Raw genomic sequence first — 19,530 nt, forward strand, 5'->3', positions numbered from 1 at the left:
GGGGAGCCATGGGGAATCGCTGCCATCCAGCCGCTCTGCAGAGAGCAGCTCCCAAGCTAGCAAGGTGTGAGCGAGCAGCCGGGCTGTTCGAACGCAGGAGAAGCAGATGGAGCTAAAGGGCTGGAAAACAACGCCCCCACCCCCCGGAGTTCGCAGACACCACCCCTGAGCTGGGCACAGACCAGCTTCCTGCTCCTCCCACACCCAGCCCTGGCTTCTGCTCTGTCGCACATGCCCCCCCCCCCCCGAGAAGTGCGCTCTGTTAACGACCCCGGGGGAGGGGGGGGCTGTCCTTGGACACCCAGTTCCCCAAAGGGCGTGGGAGCAGAGTTCATTGTCCTGATCTAGGCTCAGCGGTGGAAAGTCTCTGGGCTCAGAAGTGGGCGTGGGGGGAGCAGGACGGTGTAGCCTTGGGGACCCACTCGCCCCCCAAATTCAGTGGGAGCCGCGTTCACCAGCCCGATGAAACTGAAAGGGGCCGAGCAAGGAGAACTAGCTGCTAGGGTGTTGCCGAGCCGCTCAGTCCGACTTGTGCACAGGAGGTAGGTGGAGTCAGGGAGGGAGTAGCAGCTCCATCTATGCAGCTCCCCCACCCCAAGGAATCACCCCCTACAGAGGCGATCAGGGGAAGGGGTGGGGGGCTCCTTCCACCCGCCTCGGGAGGGTCCTGCAGCCTATGCGGACAGCGCTGGGCACTGGCCGTGGGGGCGGCCAAATAAACCCAGGGGGGAGCCCAAGTTGTGCATTGCAGCTTTAAAGGGGCTGGTGATTGACAGGGCATGTAGCAGTGGATGGGGTGGAGCCGCTGGGTGGGGTCAGGGACAGGCAGCTGGTGAAAACGAAAAGAGAGAGAGGGGGAAAAAAACAACATTGCCCCCCCACCCCCGCCCCTGCCATCAGCAAACACAAGGCGAGGAAGAGGAGAGGGGGAAGAGGAGGAAGGTTGAGTGGGAGCAGAGCCTTTCCAAGAAGCCCAGAGCCCTCCCCCACCCACCTACTCCACCCTCCCCTCCCTCCAGCACAGCTAAGCACCCAGAGCTCGCCCCGTGCCTGCCCGAGCCCAGGGGGAGGCAGAGGGAGGACCCCCCCGGAGCACGCCCAGGGGGAGCAGGAGGAGATGCACTCCGAGGAGCAGAAAGAGAAAGTAAGTCCCTTTCATTTTGTCTGTGGTCCCCCCCCCCCATGTGGTCACAGGGTGGAGGGGGAGGATCCACCTTAGGAAACAGCCTCTTTCTTGCAGATCAGCGGGAGCGGGGGCTGCTTGCAAGCCTCAGTGTCCCCTGGGGAGCGGGGGAGGGCTGTGCACACCCAGCCAGGGCACGGGAGCCTCTACTGTCCCGCGCTCTCAGCCCTGCAGATCGGGGCGCTGCGAAGGGGGTTTGCTTTGGGGATTTTTTTTTAATGCAGTGGACAAGTCAAGGGCTCCATCTTGCCTGGCCTCTTAAAGGGGCAGTGCACCGCTTGGAAGGAAAGGAGGGAGAAGTACCGTAGGTTGCGCTGGTTGGAAAGTCATTCCAGAAGCAGGGGAGAGGGAGTGGAAGCTCCGCTGGTGCGGAGTGAGATCTTGCCTTGCAGTCAGTGACATTGCTGTGCCTGCCCTGCACGGCAGAGTCTCCCTCTGCCCCAGGGGTGAGCTGAGGTTCACTGTGAAGTGGGGAGTGCGCCCTGCCACGTTCCCTGCCCTCCCACCGTCTGAGCTGCAGATTTAGGAGACAGATTAACCGTGCGTCGCGTGGTTTAACTGCTTCCTGAGTGTGCAGCAGTGACAGCTAGGCACCTATGTGTCTGTCTCTTGTTTGCTTTTGGAGTGCAGTGCAGTAAAGCGTGTGTGGGTTGCTTATTGATCTGGGCAGTGGCCTGGCCTGGCACCCTGGGGGCATGAGTCAGGCAGGCTAGGGTGTCTGGGCACAGAATTTCAGGAGCACAGGGTGGCTGCCACGTGCCCTCTTGGTGTAGATGGCTATTGCACGAGTTAGCATTCAGGCTGAGTCGTTGCAGAGTGTGGCAGTGATGCTGGCAAAGCCAGGTGCCCTGGTCTTGGAGATGGAGCCAAGCTGAGGTGAGGGAGAGTGGTGCATATGGAACAGGTGCATCTCAATGGTATATCTTTCAGAGAGCCGGATCTCTGCATCCTCTGAATTGAGGCCTGCCCTGGGGATAGCAATTTAAAGGATGTCAGTTGAAAGATGGAGGGGGGAAAAACTGACGTACATATGTGAATAAATGTGGACTCTAGGCACGTCTCTCTTGGCTAAACACTGGTGGGAAAACTACTGAGACATATTCGTAGAGAACCTTTTATGTCTACATTCTGCCAATCAGTGGCTGGTCCATGTTCTGAAGAGCTTAGGTCCAGATTTTCAAAAGTGACTAGTGGTTTTTGTGTCACCAACTTGACTCTTGAAAAATGCTGAGCCACCTGCCCTCTGAAAATCAGTCCCCTTTCAGCTGGGCTTCCAAAATCACTGGTCACTTTTGGAAACCATTGGTTTACAGTCTTTGTTCCAAATCCTGGAATGTGTTCAGAAAACTGGAGACTCATACAGCTGTGTGTGTGCCAGGACTTGCAATGTTGTATAGTTCTAAAGTTGGGAGTCAACATGAGTTCAGACCTTTTTAATTAGAAGTGTGGTCCAGTGGCTGGACTGAGAGCTAGGAGCAAGTCACATATCCTCTCTGTACCACAATTTCTCTATCCATAAAATAGGGATAATCTTTACCTCATTGCCAGGGGGCTGATTGGGCAACTTAATTTAATTAGAGTATTAGATGATGAAGGTGATGTGTAAGCACATTATAGACAGTGCTGAAACTTTAGTTTTAGGGTTAACTTCTTGGAATTCTTCCATCACCTGGGTGGGGAGAGGGAGTTTGTACACAGAAGATTTGAATGGGATCAGAGGTGGGAAGCCTTCCTCCTTAGAAGAAGAGCATGGTGCCTGTTCTCGACTCTTGCATCTGAAGATAGAACTGGGATGGAACACCAGTGATCAACAGCGTGTTGAAAGAGAAGTCTAAACTCCTGATGCAGCCTTTATGATCTCATGGGCAAGTATCATTATCTCCATTTCACAGAGGAGTAGAGCCCTGCACTGGGATTCAGGAGATCTCAGGTCCATTCTCAGCTCTGCCTCAGACTCTCTGTTTGACCTTGAGCAAGTCAGTCTCCATGTGCCTCAGGTCCCTGTGGATGGTAACACTTCAGGGGGTGCTGAGGATCACCTCTTGGTACTATTTGGGTCTGGGTGCTTCACCACAACTGTATAAGTAGGCACAGAGAGATTGTGATTTGCCTCGGGTTGCACAGGGACTCCGACTTCTGCAGTCCTTTTGGTCCACAGTGCTTCAACTCCCAGTTAGGGACAGGTGGAACTAGTGTAAACAGGAACCAAAGAAATCTATATCCAGAGCAGTCTTAATTGCTGGAGAGCACAAAACTGGAATCTGGACTGCTGAGCCTGCTTGCCAGCATGTCGGATACTTGATGACGTCTTTTGTGATAATTATGGACGTGTGTCTTGCTTGCACCAGTCGTCCTAGCCCAGTCACACCTGTCATCCCACCCTTTGTAATTCACATATACACCTCTGAATACATTCCACTGTAGCATCCTGGGATCTGAATGAGGGACTTGCTACTAGGGTTTAGAATGGGCGTTACCAGAGTTGGTTTCAGTGACCCAGATTCCCTGGTTTGACTGGAACAGGTACATTTCTGTGCATAGTTGGCTCTTGGTGTATAGCGCTGTATTTGTTGGGTTAATTAAAAGGTGACTTGTAAAAGATTATGAAAGAAAATATTGGGCTCGTGCCTTTTTTTGTTTGCAGCTTTTTTGATGGAAGGAGGAGGTCAGCAAGCTGTATGTGTTTTTAAATCCTGTTCATTTTATTTTTGCCCGTACAGCTTCCCTGGGTTTGCTGGAGGACTTGTTGGGAGATCTCAGAGATGGGCTCTATTCCATCTTCATTGAACAGATAGTGGATGTTTAATCTTTCACAAATACTTTCTTTCTCTAGAATGTTAATTGGGCATAGAAGTGTAATGGGAGTCAACAAAAAACAAGGTTGTGAAACCTCTGCTGATCCCCTCCCCTCAGTTACTTGCCTTTCACACTCATGTGAGGTTGTCATTGCCCTGGTTTTCTCCAATCCTTGACAAATCTGCTCTAGGCAGTGATAGGTGCTGTGGTGGTAGCAAGGAGGTGGCTGGTCTATACTAGTTTCCCACAGTTGCTACTGTCAGTGGAGCTGTGCTAGGATGGTCACAGATGAACTGCTCTCCAGTTGTGTTATCTGCCTGGACGTTTCCCAGTGGCACAGTCTCCTGTAACCTCTGTTGGTTTTAACCGTCCTCCTTTCCTTGGTCATGCCAATCTGGTCAGGTGTCTTATCCATTCTTTTTCTACTCTAAGCCTTCCATGTTTTAACTTGTCTGTTTCCCCCACCGTGACTGTCAAGCATCCTTCCAGCTGCTATGCTGCGGTGGACGTGTTTCCCCTAGTCTGGTTGGTTGGTACTGGCCTCCTGCATTCTGAATCCCACTCTCTAAATATGCATTTGTTAGTCTTCACTGTCAGCTGCAGAGACTCAGTCTTGCTCTCTGACTTCTAAGCGTTGTGAAGCGTGGTTGCAAGAGGATGTGGCTTGCTTAATGAAATCCCCTCCATAGGAATTTGATTCTAATTCCCGGAATGCCATTGGCAAACAGGGCAGAGCTGAGGCTTTTCAGTTGGTGTTTTGAGGAGCTAGGTTAGGCTTCAAATGAGTGCCAGATTTTATTTACCTGGCCAATGTTTCTCTCTGTGAAAGCGCTCATTCGGGAGATAGTATGGTCTAGTGGTTGGGACAGTGGACTAGAACTTGACCTGGGTTCTATTCCCAGATCAGCCACTGACCTGCGGTGTGACCTTGGGCAAGTCACCTTCCCTCTCTGTGCTTTTGGGGCAAAACTGTCACTCACTCTGTCTGTACAGTGGCTGGGGGGCAGTTGGGTGCTGCTCAGATACAAGTAATGGGTCTCATTTAGCAGGGCTGCCCAGTCATTTCCCCCAGTGACAGAAACCCAAGGAAAGCCTCTCAGTTAATAGAAATAGAGCCAATTCCAGCTCCCTTGGTTTTTCAGAGGTTTTCTTCAAAGATCGATTGGGTGCCTTTTTTTAATCTCTCTGAAGAAGTCCTAAAAGGTACTGTGACAGAGAGCGAAATGTCCTTGAAAAACCTTACTGAATTAAATTAAAGTATCTGTGAAGTCCAGTATATTAAATACAAAGTTGATGTATGAATGTGGACTGGGATTGTATGTAACCTCTTGAGGCGGCAGATGGGATGTGAGCCCTGGGAATTGTTTGGAACTTCAAGGGACTATACTGAGCTATGGGCCAGACAAGAATGGACTTTTGGACAGTGTCAAGTGGTTTGCCTGGGAATCTCTAGTGGGAGGGGAAGCGAATGTGAATTTTCACCTCTTGTTAGGCAAATGCCCAACCTTTTGAAGCTACTTCCTGAGGAGGGGTCCACTGCCTGGCCCTGGAATCTGAAGATCGGAGGCCAAAACTGTATGAAGGAAAGATTCATGGGGGTGCTAGTTCTGGGCTAAAACCATTCTGATCTTGTAACCACAGGGAAAACTCCTTGGTGGGGTTTGAAGGACCCGTGTTAGAGTTGGGGATGATTAACATGCGTGTAGGTTTTTACTGTTTTTAATACATTGTCTCTGTAATGCTTTCACCTTAAGAATAAACATGCTCGGTTAGAAAGAGCTGTGGAGTAGCACATAACCGAGGGCAATTACACTGTTCATAGCCTCTGCAGAGAAAGCAAAGTGCGGACACTGGCCTGATTAGGCAGTTTGGCTTGCTGGGAATAACACAGTTTAGGCAGGGAACTGTGCAACCTGGAAAAACCCCAGTCAGGAGGGGAGAGACATACTTCTCTGCCTAAGAGAGGTGATGCCTGAGGGGCCAGGAAGCTAGAGTGGGTGCCCTCAAGGTACCGTGGAGGGGGGACACAGGTGCAGTCACTCTGAATTGTGTGTGTGTGTGTGTGTTTTTAAAATGTTTGGAATATTGAGACTGTCAAATCTAGATTCTTAGTTTTTCTGGAGGACTCGTGGGTTGCTTGGAGATATCTATTTTGAGTTCAGAGCAGCTGAATCTTTTCTTCCACATGTGCGTTAGGCATTGGAGTTAAACAGGTAGTTTAAAAAAAAAATAATCCAGAGATTTAAACATTGCTGTCTCTTCCTCTCTGTTGCTCAACTTTCACTTTGTGGATTCATGTGATGGGACTGGTTTTGTACTCCTCTATCACAGAGGCTTTCTGGGTTAGACAAGACCTGACTGTCTAATATCTACCCTTCTCCGTTCTAAAGAAGCAAAACAAGGGCATAAGCCCAATTTTCCCGGGTCTCTTCAATAGCGTTGCAAGCCCTGGAGACTACACGTTCCAACAAGCAATGCTCCATCTTGATCTGTGCTGCCAGGGGCTGCATTGTAAAACTGGCACAGGTTTGCAACAGATAAACCTTTTGAAAAACCTTGTGCCCGTAGCACCATATCTATGGATTCATTCCTGGTGAGTGTAAATGCACGTGGAAGTCGTCACTGGCTTGAATGGATTTAAATGAAGGAGATCGTCCCAAATGGGACCACTCTCAAGGCTGAGCTACTTGTTTAAGAATTAGATTGCTAGATGCAGTCTTGCCTAGCCTCCTGTAGGCAGGAGAGGGAAGCTGGTATGAGAACCTTTGCTGAACTGCTGGCTGCTACTCCCAAGGCAGGTACCTCCTAGCCATCTGGATCTGTGGCTGCATGAACTGGAGCTAATGTTTGCTACAACATCTGGGCTATAATTCTTCCTCTGAGGTATGCCTTCTGGGACACGCCCAGCCTCTGTAGGCTTTAGGAACTGAGATCCTGAGCTTGCATTTTTTTTAACCTCTTCTCTGCATGGCTCCTTTGCAGTCTGTGGATGTTGAGCTATACCTGCTACGTACCATGGCACTAGAAATGTAGCCACTTCCTCCTAAAGCATTTCATGCTCATTATGTCTGAGAATTGCTTTGTACCTCACTGTAGTGCAGCCACTTCTGGGATGGAGTCTGGTGCCCAAGCGCCATGGGGATGGGCACACTGGAAATGTGTAAATATTTTGGCAGCGGAAAATGTGTGGCCAAAGGCCTGGGGGCAAATACACTTACACAGCTGTTGATCTTGAATGTGCTGGCCTCCTGTTCAGGGCATCCCAAGCTTTTTGAGGTCTCACTTGTGTAATGTGCATACAGGTTTCAGAAGGACTAAGAGCTGAACTGACCTTGTGGGGACTAGAACCTGTGGCTCCTGGGAGTCTCTGCATGCCATGCCTTAAGCTTGGGTCACTTAAGGCTTGCCTGTGCTATGGATTTTTGTTGCAGGTCAAACCCTTAGTGGAAACACTGCATTGGTGATATATAGGTCTTGCTCTGGTGTGGCTTATGCAGGTTTAAAACAGGTGTGAAACTCCCTGGTGCAGGCCAAATCCAAACTACCTCCTCCTGGAGGGAACAATCTGGCATGGGTCCCAGGCCATGGCCAAAGTGAACAAACAGGAAGCTGGGTCTGACCCATGTGATGCTATGTTTTACGTGACTGTCATTGGCCAATGACGGCTGATCTTGGCCAGTGCAGCCTCCATGGGAGACACAGAGATTTCCAGCTGTTTCTTCTAAGCTTGTTGCTCCTTCCCTCCCCTCTACCCATCGGGCTCCCCACATGAGCCCCGATTCTCTTTGCAGCATTGCTCGTCACCGGCTGGAGCAGCCCACCTTGGACCCTGCCCTCTGGCTCCCCGCAGTGTGTCCCTCGGAGTGGGCTGGAGTTCACGACCCCGGGATCCCTTGCTGGCATGCAGAGTAACACAGAACATGCCGTCCTGGGAAATCCGATCTCTGCTCTAAGCCTGCTGCCCTGTTTGCTCTGGGTCTTTTTTTTTTTTTTTAAAGGGAGCTGAATGGAATTAGCCTCTGCCCCTCAACAAAAGGGCTCTTGTTGAGACATACCAGTGTGTGTCCGTAGGGCCCAGTGTGTGCTGACTGGGGTTGGAGTGAAGCGAGCACCTTGGCTTTGCCAGAGGTATCCAGAGGGGAATGGTGCTCTGTGGCTGGCTTTTCTCTCTGTGCTGCCCTGTCTCATTCTTGGGGATTCCCTGCCCCTTTCAGCCATTCCTAGCTGGTTCATGCTCCCATTTTATTTTAAATGGAGTCAAATGTAGCTGAACTCCACAATCCCTTTGCGTCAGTCGTGTCTGCAGGACCTGAGTCCTGGCCGTTAGTTTGCTGGAACCCAGCAGTGGTTGCATATGCTTTTTTGCTCTGTCACCTCAAAATGGTGCCTCCTTTTTAAAAATCTTCTGTTTTGGAGACAGGCTGGTATATAAATACACAGATCCGGTGTGACCTTGGGTAAATCACTTAATCTTGTTGTGCCTCGGGTCCCCATCTTCTGCTTGTGGTTGTATCCCTTTCTCCCGTTCTGCCTTGTCGTCTTAGATTCTGTTCTGTATAGGTTCTTATACTGCGTTCATCACTGTAGCATCTGAGCATCTGGAGTGTCGGCTTTTTGAGGCAGGGACTGCCTGTCACTAGGTTTGTACAACACTTAGCACAATGAGGCACTGATGTTGGTTGGGTTTACTAGACTAATATTATTTATTTTGGTTTTCTGTAGTGCCTAGGAGCCCCAGTCATGGACATGGAACAAAAGACAGTCCCTTCCCCCAAAAAACTAGGTAGTACCAACACTGTAATGCAGAATGCTCAGGTTAGGGAGGCGAAACCATTTGAAGGCAAATCAGATGAAGGAGTTGGCGGGTCCTGCTGGAGATATTCTGTCTCCTTAGATGTGAGAAGAAGCTCTTGGGGTCCTGGAGAGCAGAGTGGCTTTTGGGGATGTTACTGCTGGATTGCCCTCTTATTCATTCTTAGCAGCATGGGGGGTTTTCCTCTGGGGGAGGGGAAGACAGGCCCCAAACTGAAAGGGAAACTTAGACATGTTGTGAACATTTTGATTAGTTGGAAAATCCCCTGAATGAAATGAAAACCTTCCCATTTCTTTGTCAATGTTCCGTGGCAAAGCCGGCCCCAGCTCTAATCAAGGCGCGTTGGCCGGTAGCCTGCCTTGCCGCTGCTGCTCTGTCCCTGAGCTGTGGCTGTAGGACATCGCTCTGCAGGACAGTTGGTCTCAGCCCACCATCCCCACTCTCCAATGGGCTGGCACTCCACAAAACAATTAGGTTGAGCTCAAGCTTCAGCAAAGGTGCTGGTTGGTCTCTTAGGGATGTCTTCATTACATAGTTAACCTGGACTCTTACCTGGATTTTAGTTCAAACCCTTTCCCTCCACTACAGTCCACATAGAAAACCTCTGACCTGAGTGTGGCGGTGCTTTAAGCCCCAGTTTGCTGACCCAGCTGGGGGATAGAACCTGGCTTCAGTTTAACTTGGGCTGGACTCTGCCCTCTTTGCAGTGAGGACACAGGCAAAAATCACTTGGGTGCTGGTACAGTTCTCCCCGGAGGATGGACAAAGTCTCCCACAATTGCCTGGGAAAGAATCCTGGAGTGTCTCAGCACAGAGCACCATGGGCCATGACTCACGTGGGCGAGTGCAGGAACAGGGAGGACGTGGTAGGTGGGTGAGCCTTTGCTGTGGAGGGGCTTGCACCACACTGGGCTAACCTGGCTGTGGATCAGCTGGATTACATGTGCAGCGAAAACCTGCTTTAGGCTAGGATTGGGAAGGTGTTAGCCAACATGTGTAGACAAGGCAGTGTGCCTTTTAACACATGTGTTGGTCAGGTAAACACATATAATGCCTCCCAAACCTTAGTCTCAGCAAGGCCTTGCTGTGCAGGACATGGACAAGCTGTCACATTCAAAGATGACTGGGTAACCTCTGCTCTGTCTGTGCCTGAGGCATAGGTGGATGTTCCTGGGCAGAACGGTCTCTTCCCCCTGAGTGGCTGGAAGCGGGAATGCTCATGGGAAGGTGCTTTGCAGAGAGGTGAGCGTTAACCCCAGGCTTGGCCTGGCGTATTTTTCCTCCTGCCATCAAATGAAACCCACAGGACTTGGTAACTGTCCAGCACTGGACAGCATGACTGTGTCCATGCCCTCTGTACTGAGGCACTGCGCAAAGGCCACCTGGCTCCAGAATGGGGAAAGGTGGGGTGGATTGGTTGGATTCCAAATATCCCTTCCCCCCCCCCCCGCCCCTCTGCCTCATCGCTTCACACCCAGACTGAACCCAGTTCAAACCTAGGAGGGGGGGATAAATAAACTCCATGAACTTCTCTGTTCATGAACTTTACCCACCTTCATTTCGGGATCACAAAGCACGTTCCAAAACATAACTATCCCTGTGTTACAGATGAGGAAACCGAGGCACAACGAGGGGAAGAAACTTCTCCCAGGCTGCAGAGTGAGTACTTGGCAGAACCAGGCCTGCTAACTGCCAAACCCACTAGGTGAGAGGGTCCCACAGAGTTCGTCAGTGCTGCTGGGCTTGGAAATGCTTCTGCTCTCAAGACAGCAGCTCTTGCAGCCAGGTCAGATGCAGGAAGCAATGGAAGTAGCATGAAATATTTGCTTTCCTAAGCAAATTTTCCTCCCTGAATCAAGAGCTGGTGTGGCCCAGTGGCTAGGGCAATGGTTCTCAAACTTTTGTACTGGTGACCCCTTTCACACAGGAAGCCTCTGAGTGCGACCCCCCTGCCCCTTATGAATTAAAAGCACTTTTTAATATATTTGACACTTATAAATGCTGGAGGCAAAGTGGGGTTTGGGGTGGAGGCTGACAGCTCATGACCCCCCCATGTAATAACCTCGCAACCGCCTCAGAGATCCTGACCCCCAGCTTGAGACCCCCTGGACTAGAGGATATGGCGGAGATTCGGGAGACATGGGTTCTTATCCCAGCTCTGCCTGCTGGGTGACTTTAGGCAAGTAACGTCACCTCTCTGTGCCTCGGTTTCTCCTCCCATGTCCTGTCTGTATGGACTGTAAGCTCTATGGGATGGGGATGTCTTACGCTGTGAGCAGGTACAGTGTTCTGCACAATGGGGCCCTGATCTTAGCTGGGAGCATCTAGGTGTGTCTGAGACACGAGTAAATAACAGTGATTAATGTCCCAACCCTGTGACGCCTCCCTGAAAGGAGGCCAAACTCTGTCCCCGGTACCAAGTGTACATGATTCCTATGCTGCACACCCATGACTGTCTGTGGGCCTGTCTGCAGCGGGCTACTCCAGGGCCTTTGCCAGCCTCTGCCTGAGCTGTTTATAGGCGTACGCAGCCTGTTTGACATTGAGAACTTGCAGCAGGCCCCCATGGGGCTTGCAGATGTCCTTGGCAAAGGGGAACCCCAGTGGGGAGGCTGCTTCACTGTGCTCTGGCTCTTGCCACCCTGCCCGCCCCTTTAAAACAAAGCACTTCGTGCTGCAGGAGCTTTGGCATGGGGTGAAGAGGTGCTTCCTGCTGGCCAGCAGGGGGTGCTAGAGCTCCCAGTGCCACTCTGGGGCAGGGCTGGGTGTACCAATCCAGCTGGGTTCGTTGCCTCTGTGGAATATTGGGGCCAGAATCTCAGAGGATCTGACCCTTTGAGCAGAGGGGTGTGTGTGTGTGTGTCCCCTAGATCCCAGCCTTGTAGTTCGGGCCATCACCAAAATCCACCCATGTTGGCGTGAGATCCCAGCCAAACGTAGTGGCCTCAGCAGGGTTTCTGGGGTTGTTCAACCTAGAAGCGAAGGACACAGGGGATTAGAAAAGGGACAGAGGGTTGTCCAAGTTTAGGTTGTGCCAGCCTGAGCCCATCAAGTTGCTGTGACTGGGGACATGGGGATGGATTTGGTGGCCTCTGCCCAGTCTGCTGTGAAGAGGTGTCTGCCTTGTGGTTAACCCCTTGCTGGCTGTCTTGGCAGAAGGGCCAAGGAGCTGGGTCTCGCCTGGGGACGTGTATCCTGCCAGCCGTGCTGTATGATGGTGTACGGCAGGGGCGCTCAAACTTTTTTACTGGTGACCCTTTTCACATAGCAAGCCTCTGAGTGTGACCCCCCCCTTATAAATTAAAAACACTTTTTAATATATTTAACACCATTATAAATGCTGGAGGCAAAGCAGGGTTTGAGGTGGAGGTTGACAGCTCGTGACCCCCATGTAATCACCTCGCGATCCCCTGAGGGGTCCCAACCCCCAGTTAGAGAACCCCTGATGTACAGTCTCCTGGGCTCTTCACTGAGGACCTCTCGCTAGGGCTCCGCCCACTTCAACCTGGCCTCTTCCCAGCCCTTGTGCTTTAGGGCACATGCTGCTGGCTCAGAGAGGGATTTGACACATGGTGGGCTGGAGGCTGCCCCTTCCTGTGGTCAGAGGCGGGGGGGGGGGGCAGTTGCTCTGATCTGATTGGGCCAAGTGGGCTGAGCCTCCTGCTCCTTACCGCCCCAGAGATGGGTATGAACTGGGGGCTTCCCCTCTCCCTTGTGCTGTGGTTGTTTCCCACTCAACCCCAGGCCCTGCTTCTGCAGCCACTCTAGGTTAGGCCTTGGGGTCTGTCAGGCAGACGCTAGTGAGCCGCTGCTTATCCTGCCAGCCCTGGGTCTGTGTCCGCTGTGCCATCCTCCCCACCCCCTCCACAGCTGTCAGTGCTGAGCCCGGGCTGCTCTCTCCCCTCCACCTCCTCCCCAGCTGTCTTTTTGGGACCAAAAAAAGGGCAGATTTTCTGAGGCTCTGGAGCCAAAAGAAACCGTCCCCAGGAGAGGACCTGCCTGGGCCCCGTGCTCCCGCCCTCTCCTCGCAGCCAGGGATTAGCAGGGCTGGGTTGCTGAGGGGCCCTGCCGCTGGGCAGGGGTGTGGTAACCTGCTAACCACACCCAGCTGCGTCTCTCTGCCGCAGCCCAGCGCAGTCCCCCCAGGCAGCATTGCACAACGGTCCCAGGTTCAGGAGGTGGAGCAGCCGACGGGTCAGAGGATTAGGCCAAACAAATACAAAATCCAACCCCCGCCCCCCCCCTCTATGCACACCCCCCAAACAGCAGCTGCTCATTGCACAGCCCTGCAGCATGTTTATCTTCCTCTTGCCTGTGGGCCCGGCTCTGGGCACAACAACCACTCAGCTTCCGCAACTGGCAGCCTGGCTTCCTCCCCTCCCCCTCCTCCCTGCTCCGCCCAAATTCTGGGAACGGGGGAGCAATTCGTGGCCTTGTTCTCTCTCCCCCTCCCCCCGCCCCAAGCCACGGTCTCAGAAGTCATGCAGGGCTGTGGGGCGGCTGTGCTTTCCTCCTGTGTGTGGCCTTGCGTCAAGGTACCTAACGCTGTTTCATAGCTAAAATTGTCCCTTCCTGGTACCACCATTGCTGGGCCAGTGCCCCCCAGCCAGCTGACTTGGAGCGTTCTTACTGTGTGGTTTCCTTCTACAAAGTCACCTGGCAGTGGTGAGACTGTGTTTACTGGCACTGTACAAATCCTGATCAGATCTGCTCCGCTGAGACGTAACTCCTGCTGGCCTCTCCATGCCCCACACTTTGCCAAAGTGCTTGCCAGCTGGGTTCTGCTGAAAGCTTACTGTGTGAGTCACTTTCCCTCCCTGCACCTCAGTTTACCTACCAGTAAAATGGGGATGGTGATGCTGGCCCAGAATTGCAAAGTGCTGGACGAGAGATACCATAGAGTGCGTGACTACCTGAGAATACAACCGACTGGTCTGGTCCCAAGTAGAGCGCTAATAGAAAACCAACAGTGGAAGAAGGAAGGGTTGTGTGATGGTTTAACCACTGGACTGGCACATGCAAGTCCTAATTTCAGATTCCTTGAGTGACCCAGGACAAGTCACTTAATATCTGTGCCTCAGTCTACCCATCTGTAAAATGGGGATAATACTTCCTTTGGCTTGTCTATTTAGATTGTAAACTCTCTGGGGTGGGGACTCTCTCATACAATGGGGCCCTGATCTGAACTGGGGACTTCTGTGATGCAATGAATGATTTAATTTGTAACCTAAGCCTTTTTACCAGGGTAATATAAGCAGTGTCTAGACTAGGATTTGCAGATGTGACATTAACATGTTAAATTAGTCTAGTCAGATTTTAGGGAAAGAAAGGTTCAATATGTTGCTAATTTGTTTTCTATAAGCAGTTCTTCAGAGCCCGGCATTAGCCATGTTGTGGTGTAGTATAATCACATAATCGATTACACTAAAATCGTCCATACCTCAGTAGCCCATAATCTTAACTCCGATTTTAACTCCCTCCAGGAGCGCATTCCCTGGGATCACCTCCCAGCCTTGCCTTTGTTCCGCATGTGGTCTTACCAGGACACGCCTCCATCTCCCCTTATCTCTGCCCCAGATCAGCCCTCATCCCTATATTAATCCGACCTCTTTAGCACTCCCTTGTCCTTAATGCCTCTCTGCTCAGTTTATCGTGCTTTTAATTGCTGATCCTAGAGTGTAACCTCTCTTGAGTGCATAGCCCTCCAGTCACAGCAACTATCCCTCACCTTTGGCCTGTGTGGACCATACACTCTGAGCACATGAATATTGGGTCCTATCCTGGGAGCTGAATTACTGAGGTCTCCTCCTTCTGCAGAGCCTGTAACCTTCCCTTCTGCTTTGCCACCCTGGGCCGTGAGCCAATATTCTGTGACCTCTTTGTCTCCTTGGAACCTGCCTGTCCCCTCCCTCCTTTCAGTGCCGCTGCAGCTTCCCTTGGAAAGGAATCCTGGCACCAAACTACAAGTGCTGAGCCCATGGTAGTCCTTGCTGATCCCCCTCCTCCTTCAGTTCCCTTAGCCACCCCCATCATGTCCACTCCTCCTTACTCCAGTGCCCCCACTCTCTCTTCTGCTTTGGCCATATTGTATGTGTCTGTCCCCATCACTGGCCCAAACCATCTGTGTGCTGTCTCCCCATCCACACCTGCTGCTCCTTCCAGCTGGCCCCCTCTGCCACTTGCTCTGCCATCCCTGAGCCTCTGCTGCTGCTCGCTATCCCCAGTACAGCCTGCACTTTGGCCTTCATAGCTCTGCCTGCGAGGAAATCTGGTTCTCGTGTCTGAGGCTTCTCCCCAGGATCCTCCCTTGCTGCTTTGCATCTGACACTATCTCTAGCGCTTCTGTTGGGCAGCAGCCGCCTCTGCAAACCACATCCCAAACCTTTCCCGCCTTCTCTCTGCTCCTGTCCTTCTGACATCTGCCACCCCCCTTCCAGAGACCAGAGGGTGTCAACTGGAAGTTTGAACCCCAGGCCCCGCTCTTCAGTGACTATGACCGGAGGATAGCTAATGGGATGCCAATTTTTTAAAAAGGCTCCAGAGAGATTCCAAGAATTAGAGGCTGGTAAACCTAACTCCAGTACCAGGCAGATTGGTTGAAACTAAAGTAAAGAACAAAATTATCAGATACATAGATGAACACTATTTCTTGGAGAAGTCAGCATGGCTTTTGTAAAAGGAAATCATGCCTCACCAATCTACTAGAATTCTTTGAGGGGGTCAACAAGCATGTGGACAAGGGTGATCCAGTGGATAGAGTGAACTTAGACTTTCAAAAAGCCTTTGACAAGGTCCCTCACCAAAGGCTCTTAAGCAAAATAAACTGTCATGGGATAAGAGGAAAGGTTCTCTCATGGATCAGTAACTGGTTTAAAGATAGGAAATAAAAGGGTAGGAATAAATACTCAGTTTTCAGAATGGAGAGAGGTAAATAGTGGTGTCTTCCAGGGTTCTAGGCCTATGATGTTCAATGTAGTCATAAATGATCTGGAAAAATGAGTAAACAGTGAGGTGGCAAAATTTGCTGATGATACAAAACTACTCAAGATAGTTAAATCCAAAGCAGGCTGTGAAGCGCTACAAAAGGATCTCACAAAACTGCGTGACTGGGCATCAAAGATGGCAGACAAAATTCAGTGTTGATAAATGCAAAGTAATGCACATTGGAAAACATAATCCCAGCTACGCATACAAAATGATGGGGTCTAAATTAGCTGTTCTCTCTCAAGAGAGAGATCTTGGAGTCATTGCAGATAGTTCTCTACAAACATCCACTCAATGTGCAGCGACAGTCAAAAAAGCGAACAGAATGTTGGGAATCATTAAGAAAGTCATAGATAATAAGACAGAAAATATCATATTGCCTCCTATTTAAATCCATATCCTCCTAAGTACACCCATATCTTGAATGCTGTGTGCAGATGTGGTCACCCCATCTCTAAAAAAGTATATTGGAATTGGAAAAGGTTGGGAAAAGGGCAACCAAAATGATTAGGGGTATGGAATGGCTGCCATATGAGGAGAGATTAATAAGACTGGGACTTTTTCACCTTAGAAAAGAGATGACTAAGGGGGGGATATGGTAGAGGTCTATAAAATCATGACAGGTGTGGAGAAAGTAAATAAGGAAGTGTTATTGACTTCTCATAACACACGAACTAGGGGTCACCACATGAAATTAACAGGCAGTAGGTTTAAAACAAACCAAAGGAAGTATTTTTTCACACAACGCACTGTCAACCTGTGGAACTCTTTGCCAGAGGATGTTGTGAAGGCCAAGACTGTAACAGGGTTAAAAAAGAACTAGATAAATTCATGGAGGATAGGTCCATCAATGGCTATTAGCCAGGATGGGTAGGGATGGTGTCCTTAGCCTCTGTTTGCTGGGGGCTGGGAGTGGGCAACAGGGGATGGATCACCTGATGATTACCTGTTCTGTTCATTTCCTCTGGGGCAGCAGGCATTGGCCACTGTCGGAAGACAGGACACTGGGCCAGAGGGACCTCTGGTCTGACCCAGTGTGGCCGCTCTTATGATGTGACCAGACACATCAACTGCAGCAGGTCCCGCCTTGTACTAACCACACTGGTGCCAGCCCTGCCGGGCACTCCATGCATTTCACCTCTAGTTTCTCCCAGTCTGTAACTTCCCCACCTACAGACACTGCTGTGCCTGGGATTTGATCTTCTCCTCCAGGATCCAGGGCTCAGGCCTCTTCAGTGCCTGGCCCTTGATTAAACTTCAGCACCACCACCGCCCTGAATCTGGATCAGGAAAGAGCCGTCCCTCACAGCAAACTACTGCCAGGTGAGCCAGGCAGCTTCCCCACTGGCCTCTCCCATTGCCAGAGGAGCAGAGATGCCTGCTCCTCCATTGCCAGTGGGGCAGGTATTCTCCAGCTTCACCTCTGATTCCTGGTGGGGCTGGGGTGTTCCTCACCTCCCAGGTCTCCCACTACGTTGATGCTGAGGGGGTTTGGTTCTCCAGACCCAGCATGCACTGTTCTGAGCCATTCCACGCAGTGGACGGGTCCCTCGTCCTCGCTGCTGAGGTCATGCGGAGCAGTTGTCCTAAGGCTGTAGAGATCCAAGCGCCTCTAAGTCTGCCTCCCTCCGGGTCCGGAGGTGGTTTTTGACGCTGCTCCCCGGTGTTCAGGTTTCACTTCCTGCATGGGGTGAGGAAGTCCCCGCAAACGCATCCTTCCTTGAGTGTGTGAGGTGGGGGTGGGAGCGCATGGGGTGAGAGACAGCGTCCTGCGGTTGGCAGGCGTGTACGGCTATGTAACACATATGTGCTTGTGTGGGAGGGTGGTCTTGCTTTCTGTTTTGGATAATCAGCTGTTCTGGTGTATATCGTGCCTCTCATCTCCAAGACGCCCGCACCCCCCCCCCCGGCACCTGCTGCTGGGGTGACTCTTCAGCCATGCCCACATTTTGGTTAAGGAAACCAGGGCAAATCCACCCTGCTGTGAAAAGGCTCTCAGGTTGCTAATGCCCTTGCAGTAGTGAGAACTTTGGTTTAAAAGCTCTCACCTCCCCAATCTCACCCCACCCCAGCCCCATGCAAATAGCCTGGATCTAGGGGGACTTCTGTCTGGGGAGGAGCAAGGATGGAGTCTCCCCATCCAAATCTGAACCTGTGGGTCCCAGGAGCTGAGATATTTGGAACCTGATGCACTTGGGGATCATGTATCTCAGGACCTTGCTCGGCACTGGGGGAAAGAACCAGCATCTGTTGAGTGCATCCAGTCAGGCTGTAGGTCTACAGAGAAGTAACCAAACATCCCTGGTGTTTTTTCACAGCCCTGGTCTAGACACAGGTGATCTTTCAAGGTAACTAATAGGAAGGGGGATTAAAGAGACACTGGAATTTGAACTTCCCTGCTACAGAAAAGGCAGTGATACATAGTGGTTAGAGCGACGTCAGGCGACCTGGGTTCTAATCTAAACCACCTTTGCTGCTGATTCAATGCATGTGATCTTGGGCAAGTCATTTCCCTTCTCTGTGCCTCAGTTTCCCCATCTACGAAAGGTCATCCCTGTGTTACGAAGTGCTTTGAGATCCTCGAGTGAAAAGCTCTGTGTGAATGCACAGGACTGTTACAATAGAACTTTTATGTTTTATAGCATCTCTTGTACAAATTCTGTCTCAGTCACTGGGTGATATATCCCCCTCAAAAAACTCCAGCCCCCCGGGTTGCCCATCAGAAATCCTTATGGCCTATATCTGGACCTGACAGACACCAGTTGCACGCTCATGATCTGTTCATAAAGGCTTTGGTTTTCCCTGTCTTACAATTGATGACCTGTTGCCATGAGTGAGAGGAGAGGTCATGTGGGTTTCTGACTGGGCCGGCAGTGAGTTTATTTCACACAACTCACCTGGGCCCACCTTTCCTTAGCACAGCCATCGATGGTGGCAGATCCTGTGGATGGAGTGGTGTTCTCTGCTGCCCCCCATCCCGTCTTTCTCACCACCAGTACACAGGAGTGAGGAATAACGACTCTCCTGGGGCCCAAAGAGGTGGAATTAAAGCATGAAAACACCACGCAGCCTGGCTACTGGAATGTAGGAAGAGACTCGCATGGAGCAGCTGCAAGCCGTGGCTTGTTCCTGATCACTTTGCCCCCTTCGCAGGACGAGCCCTTAGATCACATGGCCATAGAGTAGAGAACAGAGGTGCTGAGACATTCAGAGGCCTTCAGATTCAAGTCCTAGGGCATCTGGTTTTACTCCAGTAGAGTCTGCCCCAGTTTTTGCCGTGAATTGCATCCCTCAGTACAGTGCAGCCGGAGACCCTGTTGGTGCCTTTGCATCGCTGGTCGTAGCCGCCTAGCTAGGAAACTTTCTCTGCAGTTGTGGGAAATATTAAGAGTGGATCTTGGGTATGACTGTGAAGCAAACAACCTCCTTCTGAGCCTAAACTCTCTTCCTCCCCTCTCCAGCAGCCCTAAGCCCTCTCTGCCAGCACAGGTGAGTTTATGATAGCGCCTCATGTTTTTTTGGTAGCAGTGGGGGGAGGGGGGGGGGGAAATCCAGTGAAGGAATCTGTTATGGTGAAATAGCATTGGATCCCAGCTGGAGCTTTGTTTGGGGAAAGGATGCATCACAGCAGGGGGACAGCTTTTAGATGGGCTAATGGTTTAGTGCAAACAGGATACATTTCCTCTAGGGAAATTCCGACTTGAGCTTGGGTGTGGGGACTGTATGTGTAAATCAGAGAGGAGGGTCACGAGAC

The 19,530-nt window shown here is 51.2% G+C and overlaps 1 protein-coding gene across 2 annotated transcripts in view; it reads left to right on the forward strand.

Annotated features, from left to right (window-relative positions):
• Window positions 1-305: 305 nt before the first annotated feature.
• Window positions 306-19,530, forward strand: part of KLF8 (Kruppel like factor 8) — an 88,173-nt gene continuing 68,948 nt past the window's right edge. Inside the window, exon 1 of one of the 2 annotated variants that reach the window (XM_045029605.1) lies at window positions 306-1,144. In XM_045029605.1, coding sequence (XP_044885540.1) covers window positions 1,118-1,144 — 27 coding nt within the window. In that variant the 5' untranslated portion in view covers window positions 306-1,117. Of the gene's footprint in view, window positions 1,145-10,400; window positions 10,452-19,530 lie in introns of those variants that run through there. The other variant, XM_045029604.1, reaches the window with a different exon arrangement.

This window comes from Mauremys mutica, chromosome 9, assembly GCF_020497125.1.
Source record: "Mauremys mutica isolate MM-2020 ecotype Southern chromosome 9, ASM2049712v1, whole genome shotgun sequence".
Classification (NCBI taxonomy): domain Eukaryota; kingdom Metazoa; phylum Chordata; order Testudines; family Geoemydidae; genus Mauremys; species Mauremys mutica.